This window comes from Cervus canadensis, chromosome 2 (genome assembly GCF_019320065.1).
Source record: "Cervus canadensis isolate Bull #8, Minnesota chromosome 2, ASM1932006v1, whole genome shotgun sequence".
Lineage (NCBI taxonomy): Eukaryota > Metazoa > Chordata > Mammalia > Artiodactyla > Cervidae > Cervus > Cervus canadensis.
The window spans coordinates 104,668,030-104,692,564 of NC_057387.1; the positions used below are offsets into that span (position 1 = coordinate 104,668,030).

At 51.0% G+C, this 24,535-nt stretch overlaps 2 protein-coding genes across 2 annotated transcripts in view; one reads left to right on the top strand and one right to left on the bottom strand.

Moving 5' to 3' along the window:
• PSMB2 (proteasome 20S subunit beta 2) overlaps positions 1–1,662 on the top strand; it is a 34,470-nt gene extending 32,808 nt beyond the window's left edge. Inside the window, exon 6 of the mRNA XM_043461934.1 lies at positions 1,429–1,662. Within this exon, the coding sequence (XP_043317869.1) occupies positions 1,429–1,536 (108 nt within the window). The 3' untranslated portion in view covers positions 1,537–1,662. The remainder of the gene's footprint in view (positions 1–1,428) is intronic.
• Positions 1,663–6,655: 4,993 nt separating this feature from the next.
• TFAP2E (transcription factor AP-2 epsilon) lies at positions 6,656–23,355 on the bottom strand. The gene is made up of 7 exons (XM_043447996.1): positions 23,057–23,355; positions 22,276–22,752; positions 21,655–21,706; positions 11,758–11,980; positions 10,110–10,228; positions 9,442–9,583; positions 6,656–7,667 (listed from the first exon to the last, which is right to left on the bottom strand). Exons 1-7 carry the CDS (start codon positions 23,081–23,083, stop codon positions 7,385–7,387), a joined length of 1,323 nt encoding a protein of 440 aa, XP_043303931.1. The 5' UTR covers positions 23,084–23,355; the 3' UTR covers positions 6,656–7,384.
• Positions 23,356–24,535: the final 1,180 nt, after the last annotated feature.

The window sequence follows — 24,535 nt, forward strand, 5'->3', positions numbered from 1 at the left end:
TCTGGGAATTCAGGAAGCCATAGAAGGTAACGAGCAGGCTTTGGGCAGACGGAGAGAGTAGCCTTTAGTTTATGAGGCCAGGAACATGGGCCCTTCCCCTTCCAATACTACTGCTAGGAGTCTGAGGCTTGGTATGAAAGGAGGATGAGGAGGAAAAGAAAGCAGCTCCTTTAGGCTTTTTAATTCTTCTGTTGTTCCCGTAGCCTAAGGATGAACTTGAATTTGTACTCTAGTGAGAAGAGAGTAGGAGCTTGAGAGCAGCTGGTAGCATCAGTAATGTCAGCTTGCCTCTTACACAAGCCTGTCATTTTCAGTCCACAGGGCCCCTTCTTCCTCTTGTTAATCTCCTTTCCAAAGCAGAAACTGAAAATAAACTCATGTGCTTTTCTTAAAAATTCAGCCAAGAGGCCATATTAGTCCGGCAGCTCCAAGTGTTGCAAGGGTTTGCCAGGAAGAAGCCATTGGAATGTGGAATGCTTTGAGACTTTATTCCCCATGGATCCTCCACATTTCCTTATTATTGTCTCCTTTTCTTGGTCTTGGAACTTTCTTCTGGATATAGGAGTCATCAGCCAGGGAGGGCTGTGGAAATGGAAGTGGTGGTTGCTGCCCAGTCCTCATCTGTAAAGGAGATGGAAACATCGAGGGAGGGAGGGCTTGGGCCAGGGGAGGGTACATTTTCAGGATATGCCCCTGAGGGAGCAGGTAGAGCTTTGTGCCTTCTATCCAGAGATGAAGTGAGCTGTCCAGGAAGAGTCGCCCAGAGAAGAGACGATTTCCTCCAGGTCAGCTGTTCTCTTCAGCAGTCTCTAGCCAGGTTAATGGGGCCGTCTGCTTTTTGTACACAGACCACAGGTCCTTGGGAATAGCCTCTCAGGCAGACAGTCACATGAGAGTCCAGAGAGGTTTCTTTAATGACAGTTCAGCTTGGATTGACGAAGGTGGAAGTAGGAGTTGTTCCAAGAGCAGTTCTGAGGCCGTCCTTGCTACCAGCCTCCAGCTCTGCACACAGACACACTCGCATACACCTGGTCCTTATAACGTGGGTGGGTGGCTGGAGCATACTGTTGGACCTAGGAATACATGGCTTTGGCCCAAAGCTTTTCCTAGGGCAGTAGCTCCTTGATTGGCTTGTTGCCTTGAGATATTTTGAAAGAGAAGTCTGTGTTTACCAGGCCGATGGGTGGCAGACTGTGAGGAATAGAACATTAGATTGTACCATTCTTCACCAGCTGACTGACCAGAGCAGCTCCTGCTCACTGCCTTCCAGTCAGCCTCCAGCTGCAGTTTGGGCTTTCCCCAGGAGGATACCAAGCGCCCCCAAAGCAAAAGTCACTATCTGCTTATATGTCCAGTGCCTACAACAGAACCTGGACCACAGTTCTCAATAAAAATTTGTTGACTGATTTCCTTCATGTTTCTCTGCAGCTCCAGAAACGCTTCATCCTGAATCTGCCAACCTTCAGTGTTCGAATCATTGACAGAAATGGCATCCACGACCTGGACAACATCTCCTTCCCTAAACACGGCTCCTAACGTCATGCCCCCTCCCACTTGCCGGGGGACTTTTTTTGATGAGCTCCTCTATTTTTTTCTACTCTTTTGATGTGTGCTCTCCACAGATGGTTAATTCAAAATAAATCTGACTGTGGGTCGATTGAGCCCTCTGGGTTGAGTCTGAGTTTACCTAACATCGCCTCAGGAAGGAGGTGGAGGAAGGATTACCTGCATTGGACTTCCTGCGAGGATTGTCTTTCCTCCTGCCCCTTTCCTTCATTGATGCTCTAACTGTCCTTCAGCAGCTGACAGTTTGCTTCCTAAGTCTCATTCCCTCTAAAGCAGTGGTTCTTTATTGCCCCTAAGCTTAAACATTTTTAAATTAACTAATTTGAATAGATAATACATATATCTAGGGAAAATGCAAGCAGGACGAACATACACAGTGAAAATGTTTCTTCCATCCCTATAATTTATTCACCTTCTTCCCTTCCCAGAGGAAACTTCAGCTACTAATTTCTTATCTAACCTTTAGAGATACATTGTTCTTGTATAAAATACATTCATGCACATGTCCCTTTTAAAAAATATTTTTAAATGTTCTGCATATTGCTTTTTTCATTTAACACTATTGGAGATGGTTTTTATATCAGTACATAAATAGCTACCGTACTCTTACTGACAGTTGCATAATATTCCATGATTTTGGTGTACTGTAAGTGGTTAACCAGGTATTTATTTTACTTTCTAATCTAGTTTTTTGGTAGTAAGTAATGTAGATATTTTTCTATTGGTGCCACTAAAACAGTAGTTCTTAACCAGATGTATGTATCAGAATCACCTGGATGGTTGTCTTTTTTTAATCAACTTGATTAGCCTGCATTCACTCCCAGATTCTAACAAGTTTGGAGCCTAGACTAGACATATTTTTTAAAGCTTCTAACCCTTAGTCACAATAGAGAACCACCAATTTGAAGCTTTTTTGGAGCAGTGATCGTCAAACTACAGCATGCATCCCAACTCCCTTATGGACACAGCTTGCTGGGTCCTGCTCCTGTAGTTTGAGGAGGTGGCCTGAGATTTTACATTTCTGATATTTCTGATCGATGTGATGCTGCTGGTCTGGGAGCCATACTTTGAGCACCATTTGGTCCTAGACTAAGATAAGCCCAACTTTATCCCATTCTGTGCTGCTCTTAATACCACATACAGTAGGTTTTTTGTTTATCTGGGGTGAAATATATCATCTAAGTTACTCCCTATAGATAGCATATTTGTGTTAACAGTATTGAATTACTATCAGACTTGGTAAATGCTTTGTACCATAAGAAGCAAGCTAATTATTGAATAAATGGGAGAAAGAGATGATTCACATGACGATGCCTAGTTTGTCATTAGTTTACCACCATCACTATGCATAGGTGTGAGCTTTTGGCTAGCTTCCTGACTCTTAAGACATCTATTTTAAAGCTCCACAGGTGATTCTGATGCTTGCCCCAGATGAGTGCCACTACTAAAGTGTAAGCAGTCCTGCTTCATGGTTTTCCTATCTGTAAAATAGGATTGTATGAGGATTCCATGTGCTAATGTAAAGCATTTGGAACAGGGCCTGGCAGATGTTAAGTGCTCTATAAACATATGCATGTGTGCTAAGTCACTTCAGTCGTGTACGACTCTTTGCAACACTATGGACTTCCCCAGACTAGAATACTGGAGTGGGGTGTCTTTTCCTTTTCCAGGGGATCTTCCCAACCCAGGGATCGAACCTGCATCTCTTACGTCTCCTGCATTAGTAGGCAGGTTCTTTACCACTAGTGCCACCTGGGAAGTCCCAGTAAGTATAGGATCATGGGTAAACTTGTTATTCTGCAGCCAAGCCTCACTAAGAATGAAATCGTTCTCTGCCTTTGAATATGTGTCTGCAAGGCAATCTCATAGGGAAGGCCACCAGCCCACCCTGACCTCCAGTCTGTTTTCTCCAATCCAGATCTCTTTCTTAAACTCGATATACACTTAATTCTAGGTATCTCACCCTCTAGTCACAGGACATCAAACTCAGCATGTCTAAAGCTGAGCCTTACCACCAGCCCCTGGCTCCCAAGTGCCCAAGCCAGAAACCTATGCATCATTTATCTTTGATAAACTTATTTTGGAATAAATTTAGTTTTATAGAAAAGTTGCAAAGATGATGCAGAGTGTCATACTCCTCGCCTGGTTTCCCCTAGTGTTAACATGTTAGCCAGAATACGTTTGTAAAACTAAGAAACATTGGTTGGCACATTAGTATTGACTAAACTCCAGCCTTTATTCAGATTTCACCAGTTTTTCCACTATTGTTTCTTTTCTATTCTAGGATATGATCCAGCACACCTTAATGAAACTCTCCATCTTCATTATCTCAGTTCCCCAATCAAGGATTGAACCTGGACTACGACAGGGAAAGCCCGAAATCCTAACCCCTAGGCCACCAGGGACTCCCTTTCTCAGACTACTTGAGCTTCCTAGCTTTTCTCTACTGTTAAATCTCCTCCCTCTCCAGTTTTTTCTCTGTACTCTAAAAATTGGATCATCCATTCCTCTCCTCACTTAACACTTTCTGATGGTTTCCATTGCTTAGAGAACAAAGCAACTTTATTCTCTTCTATTTATATTCCCTGATAGCTCAGTTGGTAAAGAATCTGCCTGCAATGCAGGAGACCCTGGTTCAATTCCTGGGTCAGGAAGATCCCCTGGAAAAGGGATAGGCCATCCACTTCAGTATCCTTGGGCTTCCCTTGGGGTTCAGCTGGTAAAGAATCCACCTGCAATGTGGGAGACCTGGGTTCGATCGCTGGGTGGGGAAGATCCCCTGGAGAAGGGAAAGGCTACCCACTCCAGTATTCTGGCCTGGAGAATTCCAGGGACTGTATAGTCCATGGGGTTGCAAAGAGTCGGACACGACTGAGCGACTTTGAAAATGTGAAACCCAACTTGGGTTTGACATGCTAAGCATTTCATAATCCTCTCCCAGCCTAGCTTCCCAATTTCCTTTCCTTCTTCAATACCTCATAAAGCCCATGGCCTAACTGAATTGATATAGCCTCAGCATACGTTTTTTACTTGATACCTACTGTATAAACGGTAAGCATTGCTTCCTAAAATCTCTCTTACAGATACGTATATATGTATGATTGGGTTGTGATGCAGTGCACCCTGATATTTTCTAATCTGTTATCTATACTAGATTTTTTTTTTTTTTTAATGCTGGCTTTGTCCTTCTTAATCGCTTTTCTGAAGTTGAAAAAAAATGGGAGTGTACTGATGCTTTAACACTTCTGGCCAAACCCTGCTCAGAATGGTCTCCCAATTGGTTCCCATCTGCTTTCAGGTGATTAATACACTGAAAACAATTTATTCCTTCCCATAAGGAAGGGGTGAGAGGGGATAGGTTGGAGAAGAGAGCAGCTGTTTTGCCTCAGGGTAGGGAAGCTTAGCTCCGACTAGTGAAGGTTGAGGAAGCTGACAAGGAACCCCTAAGAAATGGAAGAGGGTGCTGAAATAGTCTAAGTGCCATATGTCTTATCTTCGTTTAATTCCCTCAACTTCCTTTAGTCTAAAATAATAGTAGTAGTAGAACGTCTCTTGCCAGGTCCAGGTTTTTCATTAAAGCAGAACATACTTCCAGCCTTTCCTCCCATCCTTTCATATGTGTAGGTTGTGGCAGGGAACCTTCTGGGGAGAAGCAATCACATCTTTGGACCTTTCCCCTGGGAGATGATTCCTAAACCTTTCGTTTCTGCAAAACACCTGACCATCTGTCTTTGACAGCATACCTATAAAGAACTGGGGGAAGAGAATTCCAGGCAAGGAGAACGGTCAGTGCAGTGGCCCTGAGGCATAAAAGTGGTAATCTGAGGAACCGAAAGGACACCAGTGTGGCTAGAGCAAAGTAAGTGAAGAGAAGCGTTTAAGATGTGGCTGAAGAAGTAAGCAACGTCTCGATTGCCGGCAGGGCTTTAGTGTGGTGTACCGAAGAAAACAGACCAGTTGGAAGACTACTGTAATATTGCCAAGGACCAGGGTGGTAGCCCAGGAGAGTCTTCTATCTGGATGGACTTTGTGATGGATAGGGTATAGGGACAGAATCAAATATAACTTCCTAGTTTCTGGCTTGAGCAACTGGGTTTAGAGGGTGGCATCATTTACTGAGGTCAGGAAGGTGGCCAGGTCAAGATTTGAGTACTTGAGTCAAGTACTCCATTTTGGACATGAGTAGGGCGTGTTTCAGAAGAGAGCAAGTGATCAGCCATGTCAAATGCTGCTAAGTCCAGAAGAGGGGACTTTGGATTTGTGGCCATTGATGACCTTGCTGAGTGGATTTCCATAGGCTGGTAGAAGCCAGAGTGAAATGGGTTGAGGAATGAATTGGGGGTGGGGAAGTGGAAGTAGGGGTGTCATAATCTTTTTAAGAACTCTTTAAAAGGAAAGGATTTATGTTTGGTAAGGTAAGAGATCCTAGAATGTGTCCTTGAGGGAATGATCTAGTAGATGATTCAATAGGGACGGAGAGACTGAAGGTGCAGGCAAGAAGAATGGTTTGAAGAACGAAATCCTCAAGAAGACAAAGAAGCTCGACTTGAATGGGCCAGATAGACAGCCATCAGCGTTCATATTGACACACGTTTAGACCCACCACCCATGATCATGGTAACACATCACATAGACCTAACAGCCAGACTGGTACCTTCACACACAGGCTCAGTCACAATAACATTCAGCTGCGCACCCACCCAGGGTTCACTTCTCTCTCTCACACACAGAACAGCCACACTGACAAGCCAGACAGACCCACCATCTATCCCCTCACACAGTGGTGCCCACAGCCCCCTCCAAGATTTCCCCCTTAGACCCTCCACCCCCTTCCCCCAGTTCCCAGGGCCTGTCTCTCCCCTGTGACCTTGCCATCTGGGGAGGCAAATCCAGGCCTGGACTGAGGAAGGACTGGGAGGGCTTCATAACCAGTGAAAGGTTTTATTAAGAGAATGAGAAAGCAGTCTGAGAGTTGGAGGGGTACACTGACTGCAGGGTCAAGAGAAGCAGCCATGAGTACAGAATCTCAGCCACAACCTCAGAGTCCCTGACATCTTTCTTCCCTCCCGGCCCACCCATAGCCCTTTGAGCAAAAACACCCTCTCCCTCCTAGTGGAGCTGCACATCTTGGTGCATGAGCAGAAGACAGTGAAACAACAGTCCTCAGCTCACTGGGATAAATAAGTTGCACTGGACATTTTTAAACTTTAATGATAAATAAATAGGACAGACAGCAACAGGACTGAAGTGCAGCCTGGATTCAAGTTACCCAATTTGTGCTTTATCTTCTCTATTCCTTGAGGGCCCCTCCCGCCCACTTCTTTAGAAGAGTGGCAGAGATCCAAAGAACCCCCTGGGGCCTCCTGCCAGTGCCCCTTTTCTGGGGGTAGGAGACTGTAAGATGAAGCACACCAGCTCAGCAGCACCTCTGGTTTGTTCATTTCCCTCCTGGTCTCAGTAAAAACAGCAAGGCCTTGGCCTCTAGGGGCACCCATCACTGCCCAGGCACCCTAATGGGCAGCACTGGCCCCAAGAACCAGGCTTTTCCATGCCAACCTTCTCTTCAAGCCTGTCTCGGCAGTCAAGGGTCAGAAAATTGCACACAGGAGGCAAACACCTGGGTGCTTAACTTACCAACACAGCACAAGAGGCCACTTCCCCTTACTCCAACCCAGACCCCTAACTCACGGGTTTCTGGAGGAATGTCCTTTTTCTGGTCTGACTCCAGCCCCACCTTTGAATGCTTTCAAGCCCACCCCCAGGAGCAAAGACCTCATTTCAGATCTTGGGAGCCCCTTAGGGATGGGGGGGCAAGCGGTCACTTTCGATGTTTGGCATCCTTCTCTGACGCCTTGGCGTCACCATGCCCACTGCCCGCACTGCTTAGAAACATCTTGTCCAGCCCCTTGAGTGACTCCAGTAAGTAGTTCTGGAAGGCAGTGAGGGCAGCACAGATGGCAGGCCCGCCGAAACCATGGGTGATGAGGCTGAAGTGTGTCAGACAGCTCTGCACTCCGGGCTCCAGGATGAGCGCTGGGCGAGTGTTGCCCAGCGGTGAACGGTCCTGCGCCATCAAGTCTGCAAACTCCTTACAGATCTGCCTGGTTGGGGAAGGACGGTCAGAGGTTAGAGGACAGAGGTCTGAGTCCAGCTGGATATCATAGATGTGATTGCTGACCCAACAGTCTACAAATGATGATCATACCCATGTTACAGAAAAGTAAATGAAGGTTCAGAGATGGTAACTGACTTGCTCAATATCACACAGCTAATAAACAGCACATGCCAATACCCTACGATTTCTTTTCCTGTGGATATTCTGCCCACATTCCAAGTCCAGCTCAACTCCTGCCTTATCCAGGAAACTTTCCTTGATTCTCTCTCCTACTCCCACCTGCACCGAAAACAGCCAATGCTTCAAGAGCTTTGTTTATGAAATTATTGGGGAACAATCCAGAATCTGCCTTAACTAACTGAAATAAAACCAAGCAGTGAATATGAATTGAGGCCTAGATTCTGTGCCAAGCACACTGTATCAGCTCACTTAATCTCACAACAAATCTGTATTGTTATCATCCCTGTCACATGGAAGAGGAAACTCATTAGTTTCTGACGATTGGATGACCTGTCCAAGTGACTAGGCTGGAAGCTGAATCCAACTCCATTCTGTAGCCACCATTCATTTCTCTATGCATCCTGTGTCCACCTCAGGCAGGAGAACCACTTGCGTCTTCCCTTTGCATCACCAAGGAACCCAGTCAGCATCTTAGACATGACTGGGACCCAGGAAGGGCTTGGTGAGTTAGCTGATTAATGAGTGAGGTGGGTCCTGCCCTAGATACGTTTCTCCAGCTCCAAGATGAAGTCTCAAATGCCCCATGAGGCATGGCAGTCCCATGAGTCATCGCAGTCCCGTGAGTCTGTGAGTCCCGTGAGTCCATTTCTGCCCAGCGCACTTGAGAGAACCGTGAAGAAGGGAGGATGCAGTTGTGATGTGAAGAACTGCCTTAGGTGGAAGGACTGAATGTCATTCTAAGTGGAAGAGCAAGCCCAAGAATGGGAGGGCAGGAGAGAGCAAGAGGGTCAGGTGGAGTGGGTGGAGTTCGTGCAGACCACATTGTGGGGGTCCTCAAAGGAGTCTGGATTTTACAGAACTGTGGTTTTCAAACTGCCCTGTGTCTGTCTCTTCTTGCAAGGGAACCCTTTCTAAAAACTAAATCTTATCAAACATCAGTTCATTACTCAGGCCCTGCAGCGTCCCAGCAGAACCTAGTTTGAAAATCAATGCAGTAACAGTGGGAGCCAGTTACTGGGAGCCATTGAAGGCTCTTGGGTAGAGAGCAGTGCTGGGCAGGAAGGCTGGGGGAACAGAGGGGCACTGGGGTAAATGTCCAGGAGTGAGACTGGGAGACCAGCGTTGACGTGGCATGTGGGTGGGCTGAGGGAGGCATCCGTGAGACTTCTGGAGGGGTCAGGTGTGAAGGAAGGACAGAAAAGGGTCAACACAGGGGCCTGGCTGGGTGCCCTGATGGAGGTCAGAGGAGCAGAGGGGCTGACTGGCAAGGCTCAGGCATGGGAACAAGGCTAGAGACCCTCGGACCCATGATGGGACTGGGGCTGGTGGTGCCATGGGGGCATGGTACCCACACATGGGCTTCTGTGTGAGCCTGTCCTGACACTGTGTGTGTGACACAGAACTCAGATAGGCTCACACGTCCACGGGCGCCCTGTCACGTGCAGCATGAGCCTAGGTGTGCGCAGAGCCACACGCACCGTGTGTGCACTGCGGGACACGTGGTGTCCACTGGGCCCATGCTCGGTGCCCGTGTCTGTGTGCGGCACCCATGGGAGCCTGTGCGCGGCGCCCTCACTCACTTGGCAGCCAGCAGCATGCTCTTGCGGCCGTGCAGCTCCCCGGGGTCAGCATGTTGTCGGCCCAGGTACTCGGCAGCTGCCTTGGCTGGGAACTCGGTCTCACAGACGTAGCCAAAGTCTCGGGCCAGGTGGACGGCCTCTCCTGCGGGGAGGGGAGGCAGAGATGAGACGCCACCAGCCAGGCGTACCTCTGAGCCTGGAGCACAGCCTGGACCCTCCAGCCCCGGACCAGGGCTGTCCTCCACTCTTCTATGTATGTATCTCCTTCCGATTCCCCTCTCAGCTCTGGTCACAACCCCACTGCCCTCCCTTCTCGGAAGGTCTCTGAGCTCAGGGATGGGAGCTCTGTCCCAGAGCCTGAGCTCAAGATGATTGAGCTCAGAGTCGCCAACCTCCCGGGAGCGGACTCTAACCCCACCACATTCAAACACTGGCCACTCTTACACACACACACACACACACACACACACACACACACACACACACTCTCTACTGCAACAGCACATGCACCTGTGTGCTGCACATACACGTAAAGACTGTACACACATTTCACACATATCCCTTATATATGGTGCACAGAGAATACACATATGACTAAACACACCCTCCTGCATCCAAGACAGTCACACACAGTCACACTGGGTGGCACGTGGCCCCTCGGGCCTCACCCTCTACTAGCGAAGTCAGCAGGGTCACGTTGGCGGCCTTGCGACGGCCAGCGGGCAGGTTGAGCCCAATCTTCTCCAGCCGCTCGCGCAGGCACCGGCCTCCATTCTTGGACTTGGCCCTGGACATGCACAGAGAGACACACACGCTATGAAGAGAGAATCATGTGTTCTTAGTGAACCAACAGGGCCTTGCTGCCTCCACCAACCCTGCTGAGGCTTGGGTCTGGCCTTGGGGACACACCGGGGCCTCCACCTGCCCGATCCCAATCTCTTTCTAATCTCACTGGGTTTGCAGCCATGATGGGAAAGGGGGCTGTACACCCAGCTCCAGGAACCCCTCATTTCTCCCTAATCCTTCCAATAGCAAGGACAACCCAAGGTGGGGCAGGATGGACCAGCATCTCAGGGTTCTTCCTCCCACCTGTGTACATCAACACAGCTACCCAGGGACATGCAGGCCCAGAGACAAACGGGAAACAGAGAGATAACTGGAGACATTGTTATACACACAGCTGCCCAGGGGCACACACATACACACACACAGGTGAAATGCACTGAGGGCCAGGAACAGAGACATGCACACCAATAGAGACAGACACAGAGTCTCAGAGATCCAGGACACAGAAACACATGTCCACACCAAGTCAGGAGCCCAGGGACATTTGCACAGATGCCCACGGACTCATACAAGCCACTCTGGGATGCTCAGAGACCAGGAATAAGGGGATATTCCCACACCTGCACAAATGGAGCCCCTGCCCAAGGGTGCACGCTCAGTCACTCAGTCGTGTCTGACTTTGCGACCCCCATGCACTGTAGCCCACCAGGCTCCTCTGTCCGTGGAGTTTTCCAGGTAAGAATACTGGAGTGGGTTGCTATTTCCTACTCCAGGGAATCTTTCTGACCCGGGGACTGAGTCCTCCTGCTTTGCAGGGGGACTCTTCACCACTGCACCACCTGGGAAACCCCAAAGGTAAGCATTTACTCACACAGACATACGGAGTGGAACATACTGTACCCACACATCCCACTGAAAGTAACACAGGAAATGCACACTCATGGAAACATATACTCCTGTCCACTCCCTACACCACATACACACACAAACACACATGCAAGCATGCACACAAACACTATCCTCAAATACATCAAAAGCCATAGTCCTGAAGCAGAAATACCTACCCAGGCACAAGGACATACCCAGAGAGAGACAGACCCAATTATGAAGATAAACCACGGACCCCACGCTCCCTGCCCAGAACACACACGTCAGAGAGGCCTACACTGACACAGGGAACGGGCCTTAAGTCCTGGGGATCCTTTTTCTGGGTGGGGTGAGGTTGAAAATGGCCCTGTCTCTTCCCCTAACCCAGCCTTGTCTATCATGCTCAAGGTGGGTGAGTCCTGCATCCCTTCTTGGTATCCAGGCTCTTCTCTACCCCTGACCTTCCAGCCTGCAGACCCATGGGAGCTGCCAAGGACGTAGGCCTGTCCAGAGAGCATGCATAATCCTCCTGGGAGACTGAGATGGAGATGACCCTGTGCCCTGGGGTGGGGCCGTCCCCTCTCCAAACCCCTGAGAAAGTCTGAAAGGACCCCAGGTTTTAGCCTTGACCCTGGGCAGGGAGCTGTGGGCTGGCCTTCCTACCTGCGAAGGACACCACCCAGGAGAGAGGCATTGAGGCACTCAGGAGGTGAGAGTCGCCGCTGGACCTCTCCCACCGTCACCTTGTACTTGGACGTCGAGCTGAGCAGAGAGAGCCGGCCGGGCACGGAGCAGAAGACCTCACTGGGGTTCGTGATGCCGCCAACCAAGCTGTCTTTGGCCAGTGAGAGGGCCGAAAGGCTGCTGGCTTTGGAGAGGATGGGGACTGTGGAGCAGAAGCGAGAGCAAGGGAGAGAGACAACATTGAGCAGGGGCCACGGGGCACGGGCACCAGCCAGCTGGGATGCGAGCAGCTGCTGAGGCGCCAGCTGCGTGTGGGCACCGTGCTCACATGCTACGCGCACACACAGCTGCTTCTGCACGTCCCCGCACCTTCCAGAAGGAGCTTCCACTAACCCTGCTTTACAAGGGAAGAGACTGAAGCACCATGAGGTTAACGTGACTCACTCACGTTCACTCAGCCAGTGGGCGGTGGAAATGAAACTCAAAGTTCTCTGGCTCTGGAACCCCGACTGCCTTCATTGAGTCAGGCCGGTTCCCTGTTAAAAATCAAACAGCCTCAGCAGTCTTGGGAGTTTGGGCATGCGTGATCACAGAGGGTGTTGGAAATAAGGAAATGGAATGTGGGCTGGAGACTGGATTCCTGGGTCACTGCAGCAGGGCCCAGCCAGATCTATGCAATCACAAGGAGTCCCCGATTCTCTGCTCCCACTCACCTGTGATCCCCATGTCTCCCCCACCATCTCAGGTCAGTGAAAGGCCTGGGGGCTTTGGACTCCCCTGTCCCAGGGACAGGGAGGTTATGGCCGGCCCCATTAGGCCCCCAACCCTGGCCCTCTTCCCGCTAAGTCACTCTGGGATGCTCAAGGAGTCCAGGAATAAAGAGGCATCCCTTATTGTTCCCTCCCCCAATACTCTCTAATTTTGTACTAATATCTATGAAGGGCAGGGAAGGGAATCTGAGAAGTTTATTTTTTAACACGCATTTGGACACTCTTGGCTCTAAAAGAAAGTTCCTCCTGCAGTCTAACCTCCATTCTCCTGCTAAGCCTCAGGGGGAAGGGAGAATGACTGAGGCACTTGTTTCCCCTTGGGCTTTTCTTCTTTCGAGGAAGTGAGAGCCTTAGTAGAAAAGGCAGGCTTCTGTGCTTGGGGAGAGGAATCAAGTGGAGATCCTGAGACCAAGAGTCAATGAGCACTCACTATATTATATACTCTGTGCTTCTACTGATAACCTCACTGAATCCTCAGAACGAGAGGTTACGTTTATTATCCCCATCTTACAGATGAGAGACTGAAGCCCAGAGAGGTAAAATAATGTGTCTGAAATCATGTAGCTGATAGACTTAGTACCAGTAGTAAGCCCTGGACTGTGGTCTCAAAGGTGGCACTTGGCCCTCCAGTCATCTGGCAAAATGTTCGCTGAGCACCGGTGTGCGGGAAACTGTGCTAAGCCTCGGGAAGGCAGAGGTAAGCAAGGCTGGCCCAGTGCCTGGCCTGGCAGAGCCCCTCCAGCTTTCCCCTCTCTGAATGTGCATTGAAACCCTCCCTGCCTTCGCCCAGCCAGAAACCTCGATGAGGCCCTCCACACCGCCCTCTGCCACCCCATCCCACCCATCAGCTAGGGCTTTCTTTTCTCCATGTGCCTGGATGCAGCCACAGGTATAGAGGGACACTCATTCACTTCCCACCTGAATTTCTGCACAGCCCCTGCTCCAGAGGGATCGTTCTGAAACATCCATCACTCCCCAGCCTAGAACTCATCAGTGCCTGAGAATCAAATTCTAGCTCCATAGCTGAGCAGAATGATGCTGCCTACCCTCCACTGAGTGCCAACCATATGCCAAGGGCTTCACATTAACAGGTCTGTGGAGTAGATGGTATTTTCTATCCCCATTTCAAGATAAAGAGACTAAAAGTTCAAAGTATAAATAGTTAAGCTGGCTCAGCAATAAGAAGCAGAGATGGGTCCTGACCTCTGATGATGACCGTGACTGTCAGAGTGCCCTTCTTGGGACTTCCTTGGTGGTCCAGTGGTTAAGAATCTGCCTGCCAATGCAGGGGGCATGGGTCCATCCCTGGTCAGGAAACTAAGATCCCACATGCTGCACAGTGTGGCCAAATTTTCTTTAAAAAGTAGGACCTAGCTTGTGGTCCAGCCCTCCCTACCTGTCTTGCTTGGTCTTCCATCTGCCCTTTAGGCTCTTGACCACACTGTCCAAGACCAGTACACTCTGAGCCACATACATAGATTTATATTTTCCAGAAGCCCCATTTTTAAAAAGTGAGAAACACATTAAGGCTAATTTTAATATATTTTACTTACCTCAATAAATAAAAATATTATCACTGAGTCATATAATCAATATTTCAAAAATTATGAATGAGATATTTTACATTATTTTCTTGTACTTGGTCTTCAAAACTCAACACATATTTTATACTTACAACCCATCTTAATTTGGACTAGCCACACTTCAAGTGCTCTATAGCCACACGTGGCTGGTGGATCCCACAGTTGTAGACGTCAAAGCGGGGAGTGCAGCATAATATAATATAAGTAAGTGAGTGAGATATGGGAGAGTGTTACCGTGTAGGACACACCAACATTGCCAGAACTCTTAATTTGTCCAGGTTTTTGGTTTGTTTTGTTTTTGCTGATAAGACCAGAATTTGAGGTTTCTAGGTGATATCTCTGGATTTTTTTTTTTTCACTGCACTGTGCGGTTTATGGGAACTCAGTACCCTGACCAGGGGTCGAACACACACCTCATGCGATGGAAATATGGAATCCTAACCTCTGGACCGTATGGGAATTCCCTGGATTTTTAAAACATTGGCAACTGATTCAAAAGTTTAGGGACATCCTTGGTGGTCCAGTGGCTAAGAACTAGATTCCATGTACAATCTCATATGCTGCAACAAAGATCTAAGATTTCATGTCCCACAACTAAGACTCACCACAGTCAAATAAAAACTTAATTAAAAAAAATTCATAGAAACGCACATTTAAAAAGGGTGAACTGTACTATATGTAAATTATACCTCAAGATTAACTTAAAAAAATAAAACTATGAATTAATAAATTAACAAGAAGGGCAAGGAGACTGTCCGGTCGCCCGTGACTCCTAGGCAGAGGGAATGGTCAGAAGAATAGAAAGTTCTTCTCTCCCCCAGCAGCCTCCTCCATCCATCTGGAGACCTCTGAGGCCAGCCTCTGTACCAGAAGAGAAAAGAGACCAAAGCTGGGTGAAGCCGTTTGTGCATGTGCAAACAGGGACATATATGAGCACACGTGTCACACAAATGTCTATACATAAAAACTACACGCCCTGCCATAGAGCAATGAGGGTGAACCTGTGCGTGCGTACACTTAACAACAGTGAGCCCCAGCTCTATACACACAGGCTCTGCCCTCCTCCAGTGTTGTAGGAATGCAGCAGTGTACATAAGGATATCTGCAAGTGCTTTTGCTACTGTTGATATATTTAAACACAGAGTATATGCCAGATTTATGCAGGCATAGTGCAGCTAGTGTAGTGCAAGACAGGTGAAGTGTTTCTGTATATGAATTAGGGACTTTGCTGCTTCCCCCCACTTGTCTGTATCTTTCCCCTCAGAGCTTCTTCCTTCAAAAATGATGGGTGTGAAGCCAGGGTTAGGCAGGGAAGCGGGTGGCCTGGGGAAAGAGCAGTCACAAAGGTGGGAATTAACTAGCACAGATTGCAAGGCAGGGACACTGGCATCTGTCTCCCACACCACAGTGAGTCCTGAAGCTGAAGTGGTCCACTCATGGTGTCCCCTGGTCATGCACGCAGAAGCATGCACACACATGTGCACATGCCTACAGACAAGACTCACACACACCCCTCAAGTCTACACACTTTCCACAGGTGGGAGATACGTTCTGACCACTGGTTCTGGGCTGTGTGCCATGGATGCTCAGAAAGCTGGTTAAAACTGCAATTCTTTCTAGAATAAAATAAAGGCTTTTCTCCTTTGCCCTGACCCTGGATTGGGCAAAGAGTTCCTCATACAACACCAAAACATGATCCATAAAAGAAAATCATGAAACTAGATTTCATCAAAATAAAAGACTTTAGTATGTGAAAAGACACTATTAAGAAAATGAGGGGCTTCCCTGGTGGTCCTGAGGTTGGGAATCTGCCTTGCAACGCAGGGGATATGGGTTCGATTCCTGGTTGGGGAACCAGGATCCCCCATGCGGCAGCCCAACCATGCACCACAAGTGAACTTACGTGCCACAGCTAGAGTCCATGTGCCACAACAAAAGACCCCGCATGACCCAGTGAAGACCCCATGTGATGCAACTGAGACCCCCACGCAGCCAAGTAAATAAATAAAAGCAAGAGTCTCTTTTAAAAAATGAATGAAATACTCTTGAATAAGACATCTGCAAATCCTATATCTTATCAAGGATGTGGATCCAGAATATATGAATTCTTATAATTCAATAGTAAGATAAATAACCTAATTAGAGAATATTCAAAGCATGTGAATAGATGTTTCACTAAAAATGAGATATGAGTGGCTAGTAAGCATATGAGAAAGAGCTCAACATCACTAGTGATTAAGGAAATGCAAATTAAAAGTATACTGAGATACTCACCAGGAAGGCTATAATCAAACAGACAGACATATCAAGTGCAGATGACAATGTGAAGAAACTGGAATCCTCATATCTATTTGGTAGGAATGTAAAATAGTACAGCTGCTTTAGAAAACAGCTTAGGAGTTTCTTTAAAAAATTAAAGACAAACTCATAAAAATCCAGCAATTCCACTCCTAGGAATTCAAAAGCAGTGAAAATATGTCCACACAAAGATGCATTGTGAATGATCACAGCAGCATTATTCATGCTAGCCAAAAAGTGGAAACAAACCCAGAATCCATCAACTGATGAATGAATGAACAAAATGTGTTACATCCATACAATGGAGTATTACTAAGCAATAAAAAAGGGACAACCTACTGATAAAATCTACAACACAGATGAACCTCAAAAATAAGTACAAGAAGCTAGAGGCAAAAGTTGGCATATTTATATATATGTTTCACTTATATAACATTGTCCAGTATATGCAAACATATAGACAGAAAGCAGATCAATGGTTGCCTAAAGCCTGGAGTGGGAATTAATTACAAACAAGAATAGAGGATTTGTGGGGGGAGGGTGTTGGAAACGTCTTAAAACAGACTGTGGTAATGATTACACAACTCTGTAAGTGTACTAAAAATCTTCAAATTGTACTCTTCCAATGGGTGAATTTCAGGTATGTAAATTTTACTTCAATCAATCAGTTTTTTAAAAAATGAAGTCCCAGGGCCATATTTCCAGGGATTCTCATTCAGTAGATGTGAGACGGTGCCCAGGAAACCTTCATTTTCTTAAGCAAGCATCCACTGGGGATTTGATGCATGTGGTTCCTTAGACCACACTTAGGGTACCACCAACCCAAGGCCTGTGGGGAGAGGAACAGCAGGAGAAAAGCAGACAGGAGGGGTCCTGACCCTCCTCCCAGCCCACTTGAGTTCCCTCACCTTCCCCAGTGGGACCTGCTGGTTAAGCTCCCATCTCACCAACTGCTAGAGGGTTTCTTTTTTTAATTTTTAATTTCTTGGCTGATAAAATCATGTGGCTTGTGTGATCTTAGCTCCCCGACCAGGGATCAAACTCACGCCTTCTGCATTGGGAGCTCAAAGTCTTAACCACTGGATCACCAGGAAAGTTCCTAGAGGGTTTCTTTTATTTCAAATTTTAATTTCTTTTAATTGAGATACAGTTGATGTACAATATTACATAATATGCACGGGTACAACATAACAATTCACAATTTTAAAGATATATTCTATTGATAGTTATGATAAAATAATGGCTATGTTCCCTGTGTTGTCTTGTCCTTGTAGCTTATTTTGTATCTAGTAAGTTTGTACCTCTTGATCCCCATGCCTGTCTTTCTCTTCTCCCTTTCTTTTCAATATAACTCCTACCCTTCACCGCCCTGTGTGTGCCATGCTGCCCTCAGGCAGAGTCCACAGTCCATTTGCATTGGTTTTATAGTCTCCTGCTGGGGCTGACGGTAGCCTGGGAGGCAAGTGAGGCAGGGTTGTAGAAGCGAGAGTCAGATTCCGTCTTTGTGTAAAATTCTGGCATCCTGTGTGTGGATATATGTTGCATTTAAAAATTAGAAAAATATTGCACTAAGATACGTTATTTATCTTGATTACTGAGCTCCCAATCCTGCTTCAAGTGAGTTCCTCACTTACTTCACCCCAATCCTGGCCCTCCTTTGAAGCCCAGAAACTCCCCATTCCCCTTTTCCTTCCCCAGAGCCAGGGAGAGCAGAGGAAAGGGTGACTGTTCACATCAGCCCCTGTCCTGGGAGTGGACAACAGAGCCCAGCAAGGGATTTCCACAACTACTCACTCTCCTTGGAGGGAAGGAGGAACATCTCAGTTCTCACCCCCAAACCACTCCCCTCCAGCTGTGACTGTGTAGTCAGAAACCCACAGAGATGTTTAACCTTTTTAAACCTGTTGGCCTTTCCAAAGAGAGGGCATATGCACATGCCATGCCCGGTGGGGTGAATGTAGCTCGGCCATTTGTACACTACCTCTCCGAATGCACTCAGACTTCAAACCCTGTCACTCATTCATTCAACAAACCTCCGGAACACCTACTGAGCCTCATGCTAATGTTTCAACTTCAGGCGCTCACCGCTTGTCTTTTGAGCTGCCACTACGACCTGTACAAATCGGCTCACTGCCGGTATTCCTGGCCCTGTCTGTCTGGCCAGTTCCGCCCACTTTCTGTGCCCCTAGGACAGGTCGCAAAACTGAAAGTGACAAATGTGGGTAGAAATTGAGGGCTCCCTGCTTCCCTTCGGCTCAGACTCGCCCCGTTTGCCATCGCTGCCGCAGAGCTGCCCTGGCTGCAAAGGGCTGCCGACCTGCAGGGGTGCGGTGGGCCGGGGCCTTGCCGCCCCTCCCCTGCCTGGCCTCCCCGGCCTCGCGGTCAAAGTGGAGGCCAGGCCTCCTCCAAGCAGGAAGGCTGTTTCTGGGGTAAGGCTGGGGCTGCCTCCCTTTCACATCCAGGACCCCAGCCGCCCCTGACACAGCTGCCCCTACCGCCAGGGCCAGGAGGAGCTGGAGGAATGCAGCTAGCCAAGAATGAGTTTCTATAATTCCAGGGCTTTCCATAATTCTGTAACTCCAGGACTTTCTATAAATCCAGGAGTGGGACGGTCCTCTATCGCCCCTGGCAAATGCCAGAGGACTTCAGGACGGAACCGGGGCTCCCCAAGTCTTCGGAAAGACCCGAGGGCGAAGAAGGAAGCTAACCAACCGCGCCCACGTGCCTCGCGGCGTGGCCGGAGTCCCGCAGTGGCTGCGGCGGGCGCAAACAACAATCACCCGCTGTGTGGGGCGTGGAGGCTCCAGGACGCAGGGCTTCAACTGGGCCACCTGCTTGGCCACGGCTAGGTCGCCCGTGCGAGCGCGCTCCGAGGCCTGACCTTCGCAGATGGGCTCTGCCTGCCTAGTTGCAGAGCTGCAAAGTGCCGCACGAACTCCGTCTCCTCCCCAAAGGCTAGCCGCGCCGGCCGCCAGCCAAAGGCCAAGTTCGCCGCTTGGGAACCAGCTTCTTCCTTCCTTTGTGAGATCCAGCTCTCGCCCCTCCCCGTTTGCGGCACTGCCCTGGGCTGTGACTCTCCGCCCAGGTTGGGGCTCCCAGCGTGCAGTCCCTAACTCAGGTCGCCGGGCCACCCACGGGCTGACACTGCAGTCGGGCCGGTGTGCGCGCCCGCCACGGCGACATCCCGCACAGCACGGGCGCCCACGTCCATCCCGCACCCGCCGGAGTCAGCGCGCAGCACTCGTGAATCCTGGCCCCACTCCCTGTGTTCTTGGGGCTGCTCTGGGGGATCCTCGCGCACCCCCAGGACCCAGTATTTATGGAAGTTTGGGGCTGGGAGTTTTAGGCAGTTTTAGTTCCTCTTTGTAGCCAGTCTCTTGTCCTGGCTCTGACCAGGGGATTGGGGTTTAAGGTACTCAGAGGCCCAGCTGGTTTTTCTACCTTTCCCCAAAGCAGAAATCCCCAGGTTCCTTGGGCTTCCCAGGTGGCGCTAGTGGTAAAGAACCCGCCTGCCAATGCAGAAGATGTAAGAGACATGGGTTTGATCCCTGGATTGGGAAGATCCCCTGGAGAAGGGAATGGCTATCCACTCCAGTATTCTTGCCTGGAGAATCCCATGGATAGAGGAGCATGGTGGGCTAGTCCACAGGGTTGCAAAGAGTTGGACACGACTGAGTGACTTGGCACGCACATCTCCCCCAGGGTCAGTGAGTCCAGGCCCCCCTAACCCACCGAGTCCCGGCAGGAGTCGGGAACTGGGGACTGAGACCGTGGAGACCATCTCCAGGGGGACGCAGCCCCGCAGCGGTCTCTGGTCACTGGAGACGAGTTCTTCCTTCCGTCGGTTTTGGAAAAATTCACTAAAGCAAGGCAGTGGCCGCTAGCAAAGAGCTGGCTCTGACCACACACCTCTGCTGGGACTCCAGGCAGCCTCCCCAAACCCCTGGCTCCAGGTAACACAGCCCCAGTACCTGGTGCCCCCTTCCCCCAAGTTCTGGGTGGGCTATCCCCTCATCTTTCCCCACACATACTCCAGGTGGTCCAGCTAACTCCCAGCCCCAAGTCTTGGAAATTCAAGTCCCATCCCGTGCCCTGTCCCTCCCCGCCCCACAGGCTCTCTGGGAGGGCAGACTGAGCCCAGGCTTGAATTCACTGGTTTGAAAAACAAGTTGTGCCTGCCCTGGGCTCTGTGGGCTTGTCTGTGCCTCCATATTCCTCTCTTCACTGCCCCCTCCCCAAATTCAAGGAGCCTGCTAGATGCCTGGGATTCCCGAGTCTCTGTCTTTCTCACCTTTCTCTGTCACTGTCAGAAGTCACAGGTCCCAAGATCCAGTGAAGGGCAGATCTCAAACCCCTGGCTTTTACTAGGGCAGAGAGACACAAACACCCCGAAAATAAACAGGGAGCAACTCTCCACACTTAGAGATCCTCAGTGCCAAAAAACAAGTTCCTGGACACAACAGGGACCCTGACCCCCCAAAGCATGGGAATTACACCAACATGACGGACACACATTACACACTCAACAGCCAAAGACACCAAGAAATACCAGAAAGACACCTAGGAAAGGAATATTTTAGACATGTACAGGACTGCAAACTCACATGGATACCAACACCAGGCCCTGACCCTCCTGCACACGGCCTGACACAATATTCACAGACCAGCTCCCTCATCCTGAACACTGAAAGAGGCTCCCCAGTGGAGAAAAAATTCCCTAGGGAAACCACAAGACTCCGGAGGCCCTGCTGGAAAGGGAGCGGCAGAAAGAACCTGGCAGGCTAGGAAATGGTAAGGCTCCCTAAAGTGGAAATCATTTAAGGACGTCCATGGGAATAGCACCCCTATTACCACCTCTTAGGAAACAGGGAAGTGGTTTAACTTGTTCTGCAAATTAACTCCGGATCTAAAAGAGTGCCCTCCTCCTTAGTAGGGAGAGGCCAGGTCCTGCACAGGCCTGGCCGCCAGGGTGGCTAAGTGAGCGTGGTCGGGTTTCCGGGGCACCCTGGCTGGCAGGCTCTGGGGCCAAGTCACCAACCAAGCCCAGCTGCCCGGGCTTGCAGCCTCCGCAGCCCCTCTACTGGGCCGGAAAGAGTGACCGGTGGCCACCGAGCTCGGCGATGCACAGGAGGGACGCGCTGTAGGGAAGACGTTGGGTCTGTGTGCCAGGGCTTGCATCATCTCGCCCAGTTCTGCCCTGGCAGATGCACGCCATTCTTCCTTACCTTTCTTGATCACCGACTGGTCCAGGAGGCTCATTCCCGGCTCGTCCATGGCCTGCAAATAGGACAGGGTAGTGGTAAGGGCGCTCGTAGACTCTAGTCTCTTGTCGCTTCCCAAGCCCCTGCAGTCCCCGCTCCTCGCACTGTCTGCTCCGCCCAACGCGCACCACCCGTCGCCTGCGGCGGCCTCGGGCGGGACCAGGATTCACCCGCGCTCCAGCTTTTGCGGCCGAGTTGGAGGCCTGGGAACCTCGCCGTGGAGTTCAAAGAGAGAATTTTGAACCTCAGGCAATTCCTCCGCCTCTCTTCGCTCCAGGCCCAGGCTGCCCCAGTAGACCAGGAGTGGGCATAGATGCCCTGCATTGCCCCGCGGAGAGGGACAGAGTGGTTCAGCCCCTGTCCATTTACTCGGCGAAGGGTCGCCGCCACCCAGACCCCAGGCTCACGGACTCAGAGCCCGGCCGCCTGAAAGGCCAGGCAGCATCCAACTCAGGACGTGGGGCGCGTCCTCGGTAGGCTGGGAGAAAAGTCAGGCGGGTTCCTGCATTGGCCGCTCTTTGCCGCCCGCCAGATCCTAAGTCACCGCAGCGGATGCTGGCCCATCCAGGACCGTTCGGGCCTCACCTGCAGGTCCTCCAGGCCCGGCGGGGCCGCCAGCCCGGGGAGGCCGAGGGGCGCGTCGGCCAGGCCGTGCGCGCCCTCGGTCAGGCCTTGCAGGAGCCGCGGCACAGCAGCGGCGGCGTAGTCGCGGCGCGGGTCGAGGCCCAGGGCGCGGGCGGGCTGCGCCAGCAGGCCCGGCGGCTCGTCGTGGGCGCGGGCGGCGGCGCGGGGCGCGGCCCAGGCGGCCTGCGGAGGCTGTGGCTGCGCCAGGGGCGCCAGGCCGCCGTACGGGTCCCCGGCCAGGTGGGGAAAGGCGGCGGCGGCGTCGGGCGCCTGGCCGTAGGGCAGCGGCGGCTGCGGGTAGGGCGGCGGGAAGTAAGGCGGCTGGAAGTCGGCGGCGGTGGGCGTGTGGCACAGCGGCGGCGCCGGCCCGTAGGCCGCCTGGGGCAGCGAGGACAGGCGGGCTCCGCCCGCCCCTGCGCCCAGCCCGTCGGGGCGCTCCTGGGGAAGGAAAGGGGCGCGTCAGGCGATCCAGCGGCAGCTGAAAGGACCCTCCTCAGCTCCCGAGGGGCCGGCTGCCGTCCTGCCCGCTCCCGGGGCCCGAGGTCTATCTCTGAACGACCCGTGGGCGCGGGAACCTTGGGCTGGGGACAGCGATGTCGCGTGCGCACGGTTCTCCGCGGGCGCAGTCGCTGTGGTCCCCTCCCTCCGAGATTTCGTTGGGGTAGGAGGCTCGGAACGGAAGGTCCAGCACCCAGGCTGCCTGATCCCCGGCCGGGCACGCCCCCTGCCCGAGACCACTCACCATGGCGGAGTAAGCGTGCACCAGCATGGGTCGGGCAGCGCGGGGCGCGAGGCGTGGCGGCTGCGGCGCCTTCGCCCGACGGCGAGCGCGGCGGGAAGAGGTGCGCGGAGCCTGCAGGACCCCCGGGCGGTCACTGCGCGGTGGCGGGGTGCAACCCAGCCCGGAGCCCGCCAGGTATCTGGTCCTCAGCAGTGGGTGTCCCCGGGCGGGTCCATGAGGGCTGGATGTGGGTCGGACGGGCGCTGATCGCACTTGGAAAAGTCGGTCAATGGGTGCCCAGCGCCCGCCCTTCTTCCTCTGAAGGCAGCTTGCTCCATGCACACCAGTTATAGTGGCGGGGGCGCGCGGGGCCTCCGGGGGCGCGCATTAAAGAGACAACGCTAGGGCCGCTTTCTCCCCGCTCCCCAGTGACTGCTCAAGAGGAGGCGTGGCTTTGGCGCGACCCCCTGGAGAGGACAGGGTCGTGGTTCCAATCCACGCCGGTCTGAGCGCCTTCTAGGCTCAAAGCTCCCAGCTACCTTGAAACAGAGAAGAATTCGAGGTTGGGACACAAGGGCCTTAGTTTGCTTTGGCTCGGCCCCATCTTTGCCTTTGGAGCAAAGCACTGCCCTTCCTCGGCCTTAGCTTGCTAGTCTGTAAGATGGGTATCAGTCCTTTCTCTAACCACCTCACCCCATTATGGGTGAGGTGGGCAGTCCTGAAAGTGGAAGAGGTTTGTGAGCTGAAGACTCAAGCCCACTGGCTCCTGTGAAACATGTGTCAGTGCATGGGTGTTTGTGTGTGTGTGTGTGTGTGTGTGTGTGTGAGTTGGGGACCATCACAGCCTCTCTGCATGTTTCTGGATAAAAGCCCCTCTGAGGGTGCTTACTTCACTCAGGCTTCCCCCAGCTGGTAACTCCCAATACCTAGCCAGGGTCTGAGGAAGTTGGAGACACAAACTAACTGCAGAGTTGCCTGGCCCTGGGATTGGGCGTGAGTTCAGTCTGAGTAGGGCTCCGGGTATTTCTGACGCCTTGAGGTCCTGGGCTGATGGAGCGTGGGTGGGTCATAGGCAGAGGATGTTGAGTGAAGCTGTAACTGACAGCATGTGGACCGTGTGCTGTCATTGCATTTACACGCATGACATGCACAGGCTGTGTGTTTGCATATTACCAGGACAGGCACCGGCTGGCTGGCACGCGTGTTCCAGTCTCTGCAGTCACTTTTGCTTGACTTCAAATCCCAGCCTTTCCTTCCTGAGGAACAGGGACAAGAATTAAAGAAAGGGAAATGAGAGGGGGCAGCAAACGATGAGATGGTTAGATAGCATCACCGACTCCATGAACGTGAGTGTGAGCAAACTCCAGGAGATGACGAAGGGCAGGGAATCTGGGTGTCCATGGGGTCACAGAGTCAGATATGACTTAGTGACTGAACAACAAAATGAGAGAAATGGTTAAGGGGGATGAGAATTAAGAAAGCAGATGGAAGGTGTTAAAA